This window comes from Rhinoderma darwinii, chromosome 3 (genome assembly GCF_050947455.1).
Source record: "Rhinoderma darwinii isolate aRhiDar2 chromosome 3, aRhiDar2.hap1, whole genome shotgun sequence".
NCBI classification, from domain to species: Eukaryota; Metazoa; Chordata; class Amphibia; order Anura; family Rhinodermatidae; genus Rhinoderma; species Rhinoderma darwinii.
In genome coordinates, this window is record NC_134689.1 from 174,997,032 (window position 1) to 175,014,261 (window position 17,230).

The 17,230-nt window shown below is 43.0% G+C and overlaps 1 protein-coding gene across 3 annotated transcripts in view; it reads right to left on the minus strand.

Annotated features, from left to right (window-relative positions):
* PNPLA8 (patatin like domain 8, phospholipase A2) overlaps positions 1-17,230 on the minus strand; it is a 70,321-nt gene that overhangs the window by 37,321 nt on the left and 15,770 nt on the right. For all 3 annotated transcript variants that reach the window (XM_075857072.1, XM_075857074.1, XM_075857073.1), the window contains 3 exons: positions 4,805-4,954; positions 3,724-3,875; positions 2,172-2,266 (listed from right to left, as the gene is read on the minus strand). In XM_075857072.1, the coding sequence (XP_075713187.1) occupies positions 2,172-2,266; positions 3,724-3,875; positions 4,805-4,954 (397 nt within the window). The remainder of the gene's footprint in view (positions 1-2,171; positions 2,267-3,723; positions 3,876-4,804; positions 4,955-17,230) is intronic.

Genomic DNA, 17,230 nt, shown 5'->3' on the forward strand with positions numbered 1-17,230 from the left:
GCATTGGTCATGGATCTCAGGAGAAAGACTGGAAAAAGGCTGAAAATGTTCAGAATAAAAGGGTACCCTTATACTGCCATCTAGTGGGTGCATGCAAGAACATCACACGAGTGTCTGCAGCCAAAATATTCTGCATTAATAAAATATTAGGAGCTATTCATAGAAATGATCACAAACAAATTCAGAGTGCTGCCATAGAAACTTATTAGAGATTACCTTCATTTTCTAATGACAACATTCACTTTACTTTAATTATGGTACCTCATTAACACTCGCCTATTACCAGACATAAGATGCAAAGCATTTTGGGAAGTCACGCCCCATGCACACGACTGTAAAGATAGTCCATAATTGCGGACCGTAATTACAGACCCATTCACTTCTATTGTCCACGGACACCTTCCGTTTATTTACAGGAAAGTCACAAAAGATAAGACATGTCCTATCTTTCGCTTTATACGGACTGTGCTCCCATACGGTGTAAAATCTGCAGCAGGAGAACAGATAGAATGTACATTTTCCTTTTGCCTAGCAACACAACACAGGACAGAGTGTGTAGGTATGTAGAGGGGGCAAAACCCAGGAGGCAGCCATAAACCCGGGGCATGATACAGTAGTATCTGGTCAAGAGCTACATGGTGATCTATGTATGGATGCATGCATGGGCTTATTTGGCTGAGTTTTCAGTATATGTTCCCTAAACATATATATTTTACAAAAGTAAAAGTACAGGTTTCAGAAGACCAGTTTTGAAAAGGTTTTATTTTTTCCCCCTGCTGGATCCAAACCATGGCTGTGGGAGTCATATGCATGAGAATGTTAAAGGGAACCTGTCACCAGCATTTATAAAGCCAGCAATACCTGGTGAAAGTGGGTGAAAAATCATTGTCATCTAAGCTATAAATATGTTCTAAGTAAGCTCCGTAGCTTTAGTATTCCGTTTTTCAGTGGTCTGGCGCCGTATGCAAATGAGCAGAAAAGAGTCAAATCTTCATCTGAAAAGAGTCAGATTTTCATTCCTCCAGCATCTCAGAGTGGACTCCACCTCCTTCTTTTTGATTGACAACTCCTTAGCCAGTCAGGGCCGGACAGGTGGTGGCAGTGGGCGTGGTTAAGAAGCTGCATCCCAGAGGGAAAAATAATTACCATAAAAGGCGGGAAAAGTTTAAACTACTACATTTACCGACAGAGGAGGACTTCAGGAAAGAAGAGAACAGGAACGAACTCTGGACAGCTGCGGCCATTGAGGGGTCAGGCGAGTTTAACAGGTAAGATGTTGATGACAGGATCCCTTTAAGTGCAGTCCATTGATGGAGTCAAGGGCCATACTTGAGTTCCCAATAATGGGTGGGGTTGACCATCACTGTCCTAACAACTAAAATGACTGGTCACGGCCCTTAGGACTAGAGCGGTACGAAGTAGAGAATGGAATCTTGTTGGACACTCCCCAAGCGGTGTCTTACAGAATTCCTTTTAACAATCTCTGGCTACAAGATGAACCTTGTAATGATGCTGCGTAGCCAATCCAGACTACAACATGCGCCAGACATCTGGACTATCACAGGCTTTCTGTTTCAGAATTATGGCAAGGTTGTTTGATAAAAGAGCATACAGTATGCATTTATTATTTTATAATCTATCAACGCTAGACAAGAGCATAACAAAGAACTTACCTCACTTACTGGATGTGTGTCCCAATATTCCTACTCTGACTAATGGACAAATTAATCTAATACTCAAAATGTTTTAACTGTATTAATTCAAAAAAACTGATTTCAAGTTTTTTTCTTTTGGGTGCATTTTGTTATCTGCAGCACCATGGCCCCCATATGAATGCAGCTTGATGTTCAAATAGCAAACAAAGTCATCTTTATACATCATGAAATTCTTGTGATGAGACGAATTAGTGAGAAAGGTTCACAGGTAATGTTTTTTAGACCACTATATTACTCGGAGAGAAAATACTTTTCACCTGCCGCCCCCCCCCCCCCCCCCCAACCCTAGTGTGCCAACTATTTTGCGGTTACTTAAAAGGTTCAGCCAACGCATGTAGAAGTGGAGCAAAGGTGTCAATATAAACAATTGTTTTCTTCATACAGTAAACAGGCACCTGGTGACTGGACATATTAGCGCGAGTAAAACATAACCTTGCTGCTGCCACTTCATGTTACCTGTGCTGACCCCACAGATGTAATCGAAAAGCTGATGCACTGGCTTCCCGGTCAGTTCTTCTAACTTTCGTAGTGTCTGTAGCGCTACAATTCCTCTGCAGCAGAGATAGGAATAAAAGCAGATGAAAATGTATAAAAAGCGGACATCATTTATCATGTAAGACGATCAGGGTAGAGATCATTTGCCGGTCATCTAACATTCACATTCCGTGCTGGTTAGCTTATTAGACTTTAAAGATAATCGCATGCCTGACAAAAGGACTTTTATTGTATTTAAGTCAGTATGGGACCGAATTCAGACGACCATAGTATACGTCCGTGTGACGGCCGATAAAACAACGGCTGTCACATGGACGCGTACCATGTGAAGGGTCTTTTGAAAAATACATGTCTTATTTTGTTCCATTTTCACAGATCCCTCGATTGCCTTAAGTCTACGAGGGATCCATGAAAACATGACCCGCACGGGTGCAACTTGGACGTGAAAAGTTTGCACTCATTCGTGTGAAACCTGATTTACACGAGCGTGTGCGCTTTGCGCGCGCAAAAAACGCAGCGTTTTGCGCGCGCAAAAGGCACTTGACAGCTCCGTGTGTCATCCGTGTATGATGCGCGGCTGCGTGATTTTCGTGCAGCCGCCATCATAGAGATGAGGCCAGTCGACGTCCGTCACTGTCCAGGGTGCTGAAAGAGCTAACTGATCGGCAGTAACTCTTTCAGCACCCTCGACAGTGAATTCCGATCAAAATATACACCAATCTGTGAATAAAAAAAAAAAAGACGTTCATACTTACCATGAACTTCCTGCTTCCTCCAGTCCGGTCTCCCGGCCGTTGCCTTGGTGACGCGTCCCTCTCTTGTCATCCGGCCCCACCTCCCAGGATGACGCGGCAGTCCAAGTGACCGCTGCAGCCTGTGATTGGCTGCAGCCGTCACTTGGACTGAATTGTCATCCCGGGAGGTCAGACTGGAGGAAGAACCCGGGAGTTATCGGTAAGTCAGAACTTCTGGTTTTTTTTACACGTACATGTATATTGTGATCGGAAGTCACTGTCCATGGTGCTGAACCAGTTTAACTCTTTCAGCACCGTGGACAGTGACCGTCTCCCGACGTCGCGTACCGGAAAAAATTTTGCCGGGTTCGGTCAAAACGAGTTCGGCCGAACCCGGTGAAGTTCGGTGCGCTCATCTCTAATTTGACACTCCGTTTGGATGTTTGTAAACAGAAAAGCACGTGGTGCTTTTCTGTTTACATTCATCCTTTTGACAGCTCTTGCGCGAATCACGCAGTTCGCACGGAAGTGCTTCCGTGCGGCATGTGTGGTTTTCACGCACCCATTGACTTCAATGGGTGCGTGATGCGCGAAAAACGCACGATTATAGAACATGTCGTGAGTTTTACGCAACGCACTCGCGCTGCGCAAAATTCACGCATCGTCTGCACTGCCCCATAGAGTAATATAGGTGCGTACGACACGCGTGAAAAGCACGCGCGTATATTACGCTCGTGTAAATGAGGCCTGAATCTGGCCAAAGCCGGTAATATTTTTACCTGGTTCCTCCACCATCGATGGTGAGAACCCTTATTCCTCTGCCTTTAACAGGGTCATTGTAACCAATTAGGGCTAATGCCTCTCTCACAGCAGCTCGGAGGGTTTCATCATGTGCTTGTCGCAGCCGCAGTAAGTAAGGAATGGCTTTTTCCTAGAATTAACAAGAAAATAAAAGATTTATGCAATTTGCTTTTTGCTTGAAAATCAAAGTAATTCACTTTAGTTGTCACCCCTACTATTAAACCTTAGGATGAGGGTGTCATGAAGCACAGCACTAGACTACCAGGACACCCAATACCAGAATGGCTTGGTAGGCATTTGGAAATCCTCGGTAAGCCTGCAGTAGTCATCAGAAGGAAACGTGTATTCTGTCAATACAGTCCTCACAGGAGGTCATGATGTGCTGGTTATTGGTGCACGGGTGAAGGAGTAAAAGCTTTACAATTGGTGGTTACGCTGTGTTCTGGTGGCTGTTGTAAGTTTTACGTTCGTGAACAGGATTTCAGAGCTGCATATTTTTTTTTCAGCCCATAGACTGTAGAATGTAGGAACACTACCTAGAACTACGTCATTATAGTGGTCGGTCAGTGATAGGCAATGGTGATATATTGCTAGGATACTCCACCAATGTCCAATCAGCGACGGGCGATTGTTGTGACCCCCAATGATTGATCAAATGAAGTCGCAGCAGCTTATAGTCAATGGACATCCATGCGGCTGCCAGGCAAAAAAAAACGAGTGTAGCTGACTGGAGACCAAGCGTCATGATACTTTCCTAGCACCGCAGCAATTATTTCCGATCATCCACCAATGTCTGTGATAATAAAAACCCATTAACTACCACCACAGTTGCTTCTTTCCTTGGTTCTTACTGCCCCCACAATGTTAATTGCCAACAGAAAATGTCTTTACACATTGGCTACCTGGCTAGAGGGATTGGTCTCCAAACATATTGCAATTGTGTGATAAACATGACTTAAGTTACGTGTGACAGTTTTCAGGACTCTTGTACCCCACACATTGATAAATCCGCCCCATTATCCTACAGAAAATGCGGCTATTCCCTCGGTCACTTATTACCTTAACTGCAACTCCTCTGGTTTCGGGAAACTCTAGAAGGTGACAGTTCAACTCTTCAACACGATTGATGCATAATCTCCGGTCAGAGGATCTTTGCAGCGACTGAACTAAAGATCTTGTTCTGTTATCCACACTCACACGTGCAATAATCTAGATAGAACACAATAAAAGACAATCCATTAATTCCTCCAGGAAATCAGTAGCCCACTCAACCTAAATAATCTATTTGGCAAGGAACCTGAAAACGTTGACTCCTACGTGTGAGTTGTGAAGTTCCCTGGGAGCATCCAAAACACAGCAAATAGATATACATCAGGTCATACATGTAGAACACAATTTTTGGATAAGCTTTGAGCGCTAGGAGCTGCCATACATAAAAATCATAGGGTAGGTGGACACGACTATGGGACAGAACTGCTTTGTTTTATTGGTGATTGTAAACTTAATTACGCATATCTTTCCGCTGGGGTTTAGGACTTTAAAGGACGAGTGTCGCGAAAAAATTTTTTTTATATCAATTTGCTTTTAGTGTTTTATTAAAAAATGTTTTATTTGTGTGTTTGTGTTTTACTTTTTTTTTTATTTTGTAACTTTTTCTTCCCTATGGGGGCTGCCATTTTTTTTTCCATCTCTGTATGTGTCGATTAACGACACATACAGACATGGAATACGGCACATACAGCCCCATAGTGAATGCGAACGGGACCCGTTCCATCCACTATGCTGTACGCCGTCTGTGTGGGAACGGCGCATGCCACACAGTCCAAATTGAAGGTCTTCGGCTGAGCGACGTCCGGCGCCATTTTCTTGTGGACCGGAAGCCGCGGCCGGACAGTAAGATTACTACTTCCGGTCGCGGCTTCCGGACTTGTGTTCTGAAGCAAGCACTTGGAGCGGAGGGAGCAGACGGACCGGAGGGAGCGGCGGCGGCAGAAGCAGGTAAGTTAGGAAGTTAGGTCTGTGTATGTACGTGTTTTAGTGTGTGATTACTACTGTAAGTAAGCCTACTACATTGTGTATTCGCTCAAAAAATGGCGACACACAGTGTAGGAGGTTTGACCGTTCAATCCCCTCCTTTCTCCTGGCACTAGCCAGGATAAGGGAGGGGGGATTCTGTGAGCTCACTAGAGCGAGTGTGTCTTCTCAAATTTTGCAGCATAAAGCAATGTGGTTGCTTTACCACATGCCAATGCTGCAATTTTGGGAATTGCTCCATCTAGTGACCAGCACTGGGAAATGTTATAAATTAGAATCTAATTTATAATATTTCCTGACTCGTGAAAAAATTAGAACAATGTTTAATCATTTATACATAAAAATGTTATTTCTTATTAATATGGTGCTCAATGAAAACGAAGCAGTGAAAAGTGAATATGAACATGTTCTGCGTAGTTGGAAGACGTTCATAATAACTTTGTTATATGTACAAAAATAAAAAGGGATGTTTGTTGTATGTGCCTGTTTTTACCTTTATAGCAGCAGATAGACTGCAGAAGCCTATGGATCTGTATTTCTGGATCAATTTACTGCCATTAATAGACTTTAGCCCTGCACGGCTGATATATATACTTTCTCTTTCTGGCAGTCTTGTATGGATATAGACCCTGGTGGTTAAACCACGTTCACTTTTACTGGAGAACATATTCCCTGCAGTCTTATACCCAGCTGATCAATTTCCTAAATGAAGCATGGGCGCCACACGCAGTAATTTAGAAGTACGATGCCCTCGGAGATCTCATTAATTTTGCATACCGGAAATGTCTGCCACTTCATAACTATGGGAAACCACCCCACTTGGCAAACAAACAGTCAATTGTCTGCCATTCAGTACAAGCCGGACTAAAATATTTTCCTTGGTAGTCAGGAAGCGGTTACATCAGAAAGCTGGCATGAGGGAATAAAAGATAGATATAAAGGAATTACCGTATCAGAATATTTGGTTTTCACCAGTTCTGCCTACTCCTATATAAACTACTCATATTTGGCAGATGCCAGCTAAATGCCAAGTTCTGCTGCAACTAATGAGACAATAGTTTAGAAGCCAGCAAGCAGAATGTAAGAAAAGAACAAATACAGTTTATAATGAAAAATACTTCCAGGACTTCATGAGACTACTGGAATAGAAAACTGAAGACTCTTACATTATTCCAGCATGCAATTGAAGCAAGATCTTGGGGACGGGAACAGCACGGTTGTGTCGAGTGTTTTCACACACCCCATTATATAACGGACTTCATGGGCGAACTACATGAATTGATGTAATTGTTGTAAAGGCATTGACTTGATGTGAACACAGCCTTAAAAAAGCGACATACCTAACAGGAGGAGACGTGGAAACAAACGCTGGCTTTTGATCACTGATGAAACATGCTCTTCCTACAGAATTATACCACGGACCATTATTTTGCACAATAATTGGATTCAATTCCTTTTAACAACCAAAAGGGTAAGTGCCAGTAGAGTGGTGAACAGGCCAGAAAAAGCAAGTGTGAACCAGTGCCTAAGGACGAACTGCTTTCTCTTGAAGTGATGTGATAGGCAAGATGAACATTTGTTACATCTTATTTATAACATAAAGGAAACAGAAATACCATCAAAGAGAGCACCAATGCTCAAATAGTAGCCTAGAAGAAACACGTCTCTCAAACTGAGGCATAAAAATATTGTTAAATCACGGATGGATATAAAAGTATCTAGTGGCCTACTGCACTATTTAAGGAGCCAGATTGACATGTGATCCACAATAAAAATAACTGACACTAAGAACACGGATCACCTAGTCAAAGGATAGGTGATAAATGTATGATTGCTGGGGCCCCCACCACTGGGACCTCCACCGATCACTAAAACAGGGGGCCCGAAACCCCCGTTCCTCCTCACTGCACAATCGTACTGAAGAGGAGTTTGAATAAAGCGGCAATCACGCATGCGCCCTATTCAATGTCTTTGGGGCTGACAAACAGCTGAGTGCTGTAGGTGATAAATGTTTAGTGGGGAGAAAAAAAACCTTGCTCTCATGCCACAATTTACTTAACTTGTGTCTAGAAATACAAATGTTAAAAAATGTGTTAAATTGCGACTATGCATAAAGTCATAAACACTGGCTCTCTTGTAATTGAATAATTATAATATTTCACTTTTAGTAGATATGCATTAAAAACGGTTTCTGCTATAACTCAGCGTACAATTCCACTCAGAAGCGATCTATGCGGAACTTAAGCTGTAGTACACATATCGCGGTCACTCATGGGGGATAGATATGCCACTGTTCGTATAACACAACTTGCAGCAAGCAGAAAGAATTGCCTCTCCCTCCCAATGTATTCCTACCAGACCCTTTACAATCAGCGGCATTCAGCACTCTTAAAAGTACACCCAGCCGGGTGCTCAATTGTACAACATGGAGGGCATGGTTTTGCTGGATAGAAAAATTGTTACTTTATTCAATCAAACATTTATTTAGAGTAGAGTAAGATGATCTGACTTCCCACTACTGTCTACTTCGTGTGTATACAATTTACTTGTACTTTGTAAAAGTAATCTTTACACATAAGTACAATTGGACCTTAATACGGAGAGCTCTCTGCTTCTTTCAGTTATCAGTATTAGGTGCAGTGTGAATGCAGGCGGAGGGCACAGCAGGAAGTCTGTGAGGTGCAGCTTCAGCCAATAGCTGGAGAGCACTAAGTGATTCTTCTGTACATCCCAGTAACATGAAGCAGTAGTTATGTCCTGTGGTGTTAAGGACTTTGTGTGCAGAGCACCTTGGAAACTGACATTTGGGGGATCAGAGTGAAAGAATTAACGGCTGTGGTATGTTTGGCTCTGTGCACACTACGTTCTATGCCTTATGTTTGACATATACAGTAGGAAAAGTTCCCGACATATATATTAAAAGTAGGCTGTGACGAATGCCAAACAGCAGCATCAGTCACCATAGAATATAATGGTATACGTGATGAACGCTCATGATCTAGACTTTAAATGAATACAGTATACCTGTGACATATGCCATACATCACCCATAGGCTTTCATGTTTCTTTTTCCACAAGATCTTAAATACCAGGTATACTGACAAATACCTGCCCGACAGAGGCCAAAATGACACTCTTTCTGCCTCTATCGGGCTAATGGAGCCCAATGGACACGTTTAGTGTATACATCTGGAGCTTGCAACCATCGATAGCTAACCCCCACACTAGCTATTCTTAATCTTCAAGGTTGTCCTGGGCAATGCTCCTTCTGCTGAAGGCTACTGGTATATCACCCAGTTTCCTTACATCTCAATTGTGCAATTACTACAAACTGTCCTGCTCTATGCTTTGTGTTGTGAAAAGCTCAGGTTTTTTTGTATTCTATATGTAATACTTTGTGTATATATATATATATATATATATATATATATATACACATATATATACACACATATATACACACACACGTCGTTCTTTGTTGACCTATTGTAAAACATGTTATAAACAAATTTTTACTGTATGCTTATTGTACCTTTGTTTTTGTTATCCGCGGTCGTAATAAAAGCTACAATTAAAAAAACAAAAACGTAGACCCTATTATTTTTTTAATGTGTAAAGGCTTTATTATGCGCATGCAATGTACCGAGTAATACTAAAGTTGCTACAGTAGATCACCATTCCATCCAAAAGCATGCCATGGGTACCAGAGCCTGCAGCCCATAGGTAACACTCCAACTTCCCAATTAATAAACACAAACCTTATTTGAATAGTAATAAGTCATTAGTGGTCGCAGTGGTGTCTCCAAGAGAAAGCAACAGGGGTTGTGCAGGTTTTAAAAAAAAAAAAAAAAAAAGGTCTGAGTGACATCTGTTACTCAGGCTTATGAAAAGCTTTTTTTTCCTTGAAAAAACCACTGCAATTACATCTAAGAATAAATCTAATGACAGAATTTATGCAGAGGTAGCGGACAATTGAGCCTTCTTGGATCATTGAACTGGTGGGATCTGACACATTCTTGCAGGCACAGAATGGAGAGTCATTTTGAACGTAGCTTGAAAAGTTAACAAAAATATAAGACAATGCCTTTAGAAACATAAGCCATGATGTCAGTGTGAACAGGCCTCATGCACACGACCGTAAAAACTCCCGTTATTACGGGTCGTAATTACGACCCGTAATAACGGGCTCATAGACTTCTATTGGCGACGGGTGCCTTCCCGTTTTCTCACGGGAAGGTGCCCGTGCCGTTGAAAAAGATAGAACATGTCCTATTTCAGGCCGTAGTAACGGCACGGACAGTCCATAGAAGTCAATGGAGCTCTCGTAATGACGGGTGGCTACATGTGTGCACCCGTCATTACGGCAGCGTTGCTAAGCGACGTCAGTAAATAGTCACTGTCCAGGGAGCTGAAAGAGTTAACTGATCGGCAGTAACTCTTTCAGCACCCTGGACAGTGACTACCGATCAGAATAAAGAGCAACCTGTAAAAAAAAATAAAAAACGTTCATACTTACCGAGAACTTCCTGCTTCCTCCAGTCCGGTCTCCCGGCTGTTGCCTTGGTGACGCGTCCCTCTCGACATCCGGCCCGACGTCCTGGATGACGTTTCAGCCCATGTGACCGCTGCAGCCAATCACAGGTCAATCACAGGCTGCAGCGGTCACATGGACTGCCGCGTCATCCAGGGATGTCGGGCTGGATGTGAAGAGAGGGACGCGTCACCAAGACAACGGCCGGGTAAGTATGAATTTCTTTAATTTTTATTACAGAAAGGGCTGTCCCTTCTCTCTATCCTGCACTGATAGAGAGAAGGGGCTGCCGATTAGTGCAGTGCTATTTTGCCGCCAAAAACGTGCCCGTAAATACGGGTGGAATACGGGTGACACCGGACACATATTTACGGGCACGGGTCCGTAAATACTGGTGCAAAACGGGTCGAATACGTGTGACACCGGACCCGTATTTACGCCAGTATTTACGGGTGGGAAAAAATACGGTCGTGTGCATGAGGCCTTAGGCCCCATGCACACGACCGTATTTTTTCCCTCCTGTAAATACGGGTCCTTTGTCACACGTTTTTAACCCGTATTTACGGACCCGTATTTCACGCTCATTTAAGGACACGTAAAAAAGGGGGGCTGGAAAGGATGTCACATGATCGCTCAGACGCCATTTTCTTTGTTTCTCCTTATTCAAAAATTGAAATCCCCTGACATCGCCTAGCAACGCTCCCATAAGTGCTGGGTGGACACACGTAGCCACCCATAATTACGGGAGCCCCATAGACTTCTATGTGCCTGTCCGTGCCGTAATTACGGCCTGAAATAGGACATGTTCTATATTTTTCAACGGCCCGGGCACCTTCCCGTACGCAGACGGGAAGGTAACCGCGGTCAAAAATAGTCTATGGGCCCGCCATAATTACGGACGATTTTACAGCCTTACATATATTTGTGACCAATTCTACCACATAACTTAACCCTTTCGTCACCAATGGTCATTGATGCCCCTTTGTCCAGGTCAAATTTTCCATTTCTGATATGCACTTTTTAACCCCTTAAGGACGCAGCCTAGTTTTGGCCTTAAGGCTCAGAGCCCATTTTTCAAATCTGACATATTTCACTTTATGTGGTAATAACGTCGGAATGGTTAAACCTACCCAAGCGATTCTGAGATTGTTTTCTCGTGACACATTGGGCTTCATGTTCTAGGTAAAATTTGGTCGATATATTCAGTGTTTATTGGTGAAAAATTGCAAAATTGAGAAAATTTTGAAAAAATTGCATTTTTCAGAATTGAAATGCATCTGCTTGTAAAACAGACGGTTATACCACCCACAATAGTCACTAGTTCACATTTCCCATATGTCTACTTTAGATTGGCATCGTTTTTTGAACATTCTTTTATTTTTCTTGGACGTTACAAGGCTTAGAACATAAACAGCAATTTCTCATATTTTTAAGAAAATGTCAAAAGCCTTTTTTTTAAGGTACCTGTTCAGTTCTGAAGTGGCTTTGAGGGGCCTATGTATTAGAAACCCTGATAAAACACCCCATTTTAAAAACTAGACCCCTCAGAGTATTCAAAACAGCATTTAGAAAGTTTTTTAACCCTTCAGGCATTTCACAGGAATTAAAGCAAAGTGGAGGTGAACTTTGCAAATTTCATTTTTCTTGCGGAATTTCAATTTTATTCATTTTTTTTTCTGTAACACAGAAGGTTTTACCAGAGAAACACTACTAAATATGTATTGTCCAGATTCTGAAGTTTTTAGAAATGTCCCACATGTGTCCCTAGTGCGCTCGTGGACTAAAACACAAGCCCTAGAAGCAAAGAAGCACCTAGTGCATTTTGAGTCCTCTTTTTTTATTAGAAAATATTTTAGGCAGCATGCCAAGTTTGAAGAGGTGTTGAGGTGCCAAAACAGTAGGAATCCCCCAATAGTGACCCCATTTTGGAAACTACACCCCTCAAGGAAATCATTTATGGTTGTTGTTACCATTTTGACAGCACAGTTTTTTCACAGCACGTATTTGAATTGGGCTGTGAAATGAAAAAAATGTCATTTTTTCCAATAAGATGTCATTTGTGATCAAAATGTCTTATTTTCACAGGGAACAAAATACCCCATTTGGTTGCCCAATTTGTCCTTAGTGTGGCAATACCCCATTTGTGGTGATAAACTGCCGTTTGGGCCCATGGGAGGCCTCAGAAGGGAAGGAGCGCTGTGTGTTCTTTGGAGTCCAGATTTTGCTGGATTGGTTTTCGGGTGCCATGTCGCATTTGCAGAGCCTCAGGGGTATCAAAGCAATGGAAACCCACCAAAAAGTGACCCCATTTTGGAAACTACACCCCTCAAGGAATTAATTTATGGGTAATGTGACCATTTAGACCCCATAGTTTCTTCACAGAACTTATTTGAATTGGGCTGGGAATTAAAAAAATATATATTTTTTCCAATAATATGTCATTTTAGCTCAAAAATTCTTATTTTCACAAGAAATAAAATACTCCATTTTGTTGCCCAATTTGTCCTGAGTGCGGCAATACCCCATTTGTGGTGATAAACTGCCGTTTGGGCCCATGGGAGGGCTCAGAAGGAAAGGACCACCATTTGGCCTACTGGGGATTTTCTAGAGCGAAGTCATGTATGCAGAAGCACCTGAGGTACCAGTACAGTTGAAACCCGCAAGAAGTGACCCCGTTTTAAAAACTACACCCTTAAGGCATTCATCTAGAGGTGTAGTGAGCATTTTGACCGGAGACCTACACCCCATAAACTGTAATGTGGGTTCTCCCGGGTATGGCAATACCCTACATGTGGCTGTTATCAGCTGCCTGGACACACAGCAGGGCCCAGAGGGGAAAGACGAGGGGGGATAAGCTGTGTGGAGTGCATCAGGGTAAGTAAAATTGGGGTAAATTATAAACCAAGGCATGTATGATAAATTTTAAAACACTTTCATACAGAGCTCTGGTTATTCGGGACACGTGTCACATTGATATATTGTGTCATCCATTATCGCCCTCTTATAGCAGACTTTGCACCTCTTTTGACTTTTTCCCTTCTTGCCAGTTTGGGGAACTTCTCCTGGAAAGTGTTGCCCTGGTACGATGCGTGTGGGCTCGCTTCCAGAAGTACTGGGTGCCCTCCCTTCTTGGTCCCTAAAGATTAGGTTCTTGATAATCACCTCTTGAAATTCCAGGAAAGTTCCCGTCTGGCCTGCACATCGACGTAGCATGTACGCATTGTACAATGCCATCTGTATGATGTGCCCGGCCAGTTTCTTATACCACACTGCATGGCGCTGTAGGGCTTCAGGGCTTGATCTTACAAGTCCATCCCTCCCATGTACCTATTGTAGTCCAGGATGCAGTCTGGTTTGGGGGGTGGCCTTTCCTTCATATATCCTAAACCTGTAGGTATACCCTGATGCACTCTCACAGCTTATACATCTTCACGCCATACCTTGCCCTCTTACCCGGCAGGTACTCGCGGAATTGAACCCTCCCTTTAAAATGTACCAGGGACTCATCAATAGAAATACACTTCTCAGGGTGTATGCTTGGGAAAACCGGGCACTGGAACGGTCTAATAGGGGTCTCCGTTTATACAAACGGTCAAAACTGGGGTCATCTCGGTGTGGGCACGGCTCATTATTAGTATAATGTAAGAAGCGAAGTATTGCCTCATTTATTTATTTTTTTAGGTTCCAGTTCAGTTCTGAAGTTGCTTTGAGGGGCCCATATATTAGAAACCCCTATCAAATACCCCATTTTAGAAACTAGACCCCTCAAAGTATTCACAACAGCATTTAGAAAGTTTATGAACCCTTTAGGTGTTTCACAAAAATTTAGAGAAAAGTAGAGGTGAAATTTACTTTTTTTTTTTGTCAGAAAATCCTCTTTATACCATTTTTTTTATAACACAAAAGGATTTATCAGAGAAACGCAACTCAATACTTATTGCCCAGATTCTGCAGTTTTGAGAAATATCCCACATGTGGCCCTAGTGCGGTAATGGACTGAAGCGCCGGCCTCCGAAGCAAAGGAGCACCTAGCGGATTTTGAGCCCTCTTTTTTATTAGGCACCATGTCCGGTTTGAAGAGGTCTTGTGGTGCCAAAACATTGGGAACCCCCCAAAAGTGACCCCAATTTGGAAACTAGACCCCTTGAGGAATCCATTGTAGTTTTCTTGGGGTGCATGCAGCTTTTTGATCAGTTTTTATTCTATTTTTAGGTGGCGTGGTGACTAAAAAACAGCAATTGTATGATTGGTTTTTTTTCTTTTTTTTTTTACGGCGTTCACCGTGCGCTATAATTGACATGTTCACTTTATTCTGCGGGGCGATACGATTACGGCGATACCAGATGTTTATAGGTTTTTTTTATGTCTTATGGCGTTTGCACAATAAAATACGTTTTGTAAACAATCATTCACTTTTTGTGTCACCTTATTCTAAGAGCCAGAACTTTTTTATTTTTCAATCAATAAAGCCGTGCGAGGACTTATTTTTTGCGTAACGAACTGTAGTTTCGATCAGTACCATTTTTAGGTACATGCGACTTTTTGATCTCTTTTTAATCCATTTTTTGGGAGGTGAAGTGACCAAAGAATTGTGATTGTGGTTCGGTTTATTATTATTTTATTTTACGGCGTTCACCGTGCGGGATAAATAATGAAATAATTTTGTAGATCAGGCCGTTACGGACGCGGCGATACCAATTATGTATAGTTTAGTTTATATATTTTTATTAATAATAAAGGACTGATAAGGTAAAAAGGGGGATTTTTACTTTTAATACTTTGAAATCTTTTATTTTCTTATTTGTACACATCTTTTTTTAACTTTTTTTTAACTTTATTACTTTGTCCCACTAGGGGACATGAGGGCAGGAGGCCCTGATCGCTATTCTAATACACTGCACTACATGCGTAGTGCAGTGTATTAGAACTGTCAGCTACTCACTGACAGCAAGCATAGTGGGTCCTGACGTTGTCAGGACCCACTAGGCTTCCGTCTATGGCATAGCCGGACGCCATTGTTTGGTGTCCGGTTGCCATAGTCACCATCGCCGGCCGCTGTCGCGTAGCAGGCCGGCGATGGCAGCTTAACTCCTAAAAAGCCGCGATCTCTATAGAACGCGGCTTTTAAGGGGTTAATCAGCGGGGACACAGCGATCGGTCCCCGCTGTAGGAGCTGTGACAGCTGCTGAACAAGACAGCAGCGTCACAGCTCCTGTATGTGTCGGGAGGACGGCCGAAACGGCCGTTACTCCCGTGACGTACTATTACGTCATGGAGCGCGAACGATACAGCTGCCATGACGTAATAGTACGTCAAGGAGCGGGAAGGGGTTAAACTAGAATATCTATGCAACAAATTGAGGAACACAACTATTTTTACTTTATTTTTTACAAGGCTTTCATTTTCTAGAGTAGTTTAATTAATTCTGTGTTTTGAATTTTTATTAGGAGCAGACAAATCACAAAAAATGTGAGCGAAGAGGGCTATAAGACTATATTCACACAGCAGTGAAGAAAAAAAAACGCAGTTAACGGATCAACTGTCAGTTTTTCATGGCTGTTTTGCATCAATGTGTGTCAAAATGGGAGTCCTTTTCCCGGGCCGTCTGACCGTTTTTAACCGCCATTTGTTTATCATAGAAGTTAAAAAAATGCATTCATATTAATAATTAGGATTTTTTTGTCCCCCCAACCTCCTGAAAACGCCACAGTACCCATGTAGATAGTGATGCAATACCACTGTAAATAGTGCCACATTGCCCACATAAATTGTAATGTAAAAAAAAAAATATGGACCATAGAATAGCGCTGATAACATCAAAGAGGCACCCAAGTAAGTAATATTGACCGCTTTATTGGTAAAAGCAAGAGGCTACGCTTTTCAACGCCGGACTAGCATCTTCATCAGGCCAAGTTGGCCTAGCGGTTACCTTTGTGCTGGCCGGATTGGGACCTAGCTGCAGCTTCATCATATCCATTTACTTACCTACACCAGTGTTGTGCCTGTTTTTGCACAACCTCAATAGGTGATTATTATTCATCTCACTGTTATCTTTTGCTCCATTACCTTGGGTAACCTGCACCATGTGGGGCCGTCTTTTTCTTCATTTCCTTTAGACATTGCCCACATCGATAGCGCCAGTGCCCACATAGATAGTGCCCACTGTAAATAGTAACTGTAAATATTGCCACAGTGCCCACAGAGTGCCATAGTTCCCACTGTAGATAGTGCCCACATAGAGTGCCCATGTAGATGGCACCACAGGGGCCCATGTAGATGGTGCCACACCCCATGCATATAGCACACCCCATGTATATAGCACCAAACCCCCTGTAGATGTTGCCACCCACTGCAAATAGAGACACCCCCCTGTACATAGCGCCAGCCCCCCTGCAGATCGCAACACCCCACTTATCTGCAGATAGCAACATCTCCCCCGTAAGTGGCACCCCCTTCCTGTTGATAACACCACTGTACTCCCTGTAATAGTGGAATCCCTCTGGCCGGGTATTCCGCTCCTACAGGGAGCCCCTGATGTCTCTGTTCATATATGGACAGTGCAGTCAGGGGTTAACACTAGAAGCGGAATCCCCTGCCAGAGCAGGGATTCCGCTCCAGGAGTAGCCCCTGACGTCACTCTCCATATATGGAGAGTGACGCCAGGGGCTTCTCCAGTAGCGGAATCCCTGGCCAGAGTGTCGGCTCGGGAATTACGCTTCTAGAGAGAGCCCCTAACGCCACTGTCCAAATGGACAGTGACGTCAGGGGCTCTCTCTAGAAGCGGAATCCCCAGCCAGTGCGCTATCTACAGTGGAGGGTGTGATGTTATCTACAGCGGGGGAGTTCCTATCTACAGGGGGGTGGCGCAATCTGCAGAGGTGTGGCACTATCTGCAGCGGGGTTGGAGAGACGTCAGGGGC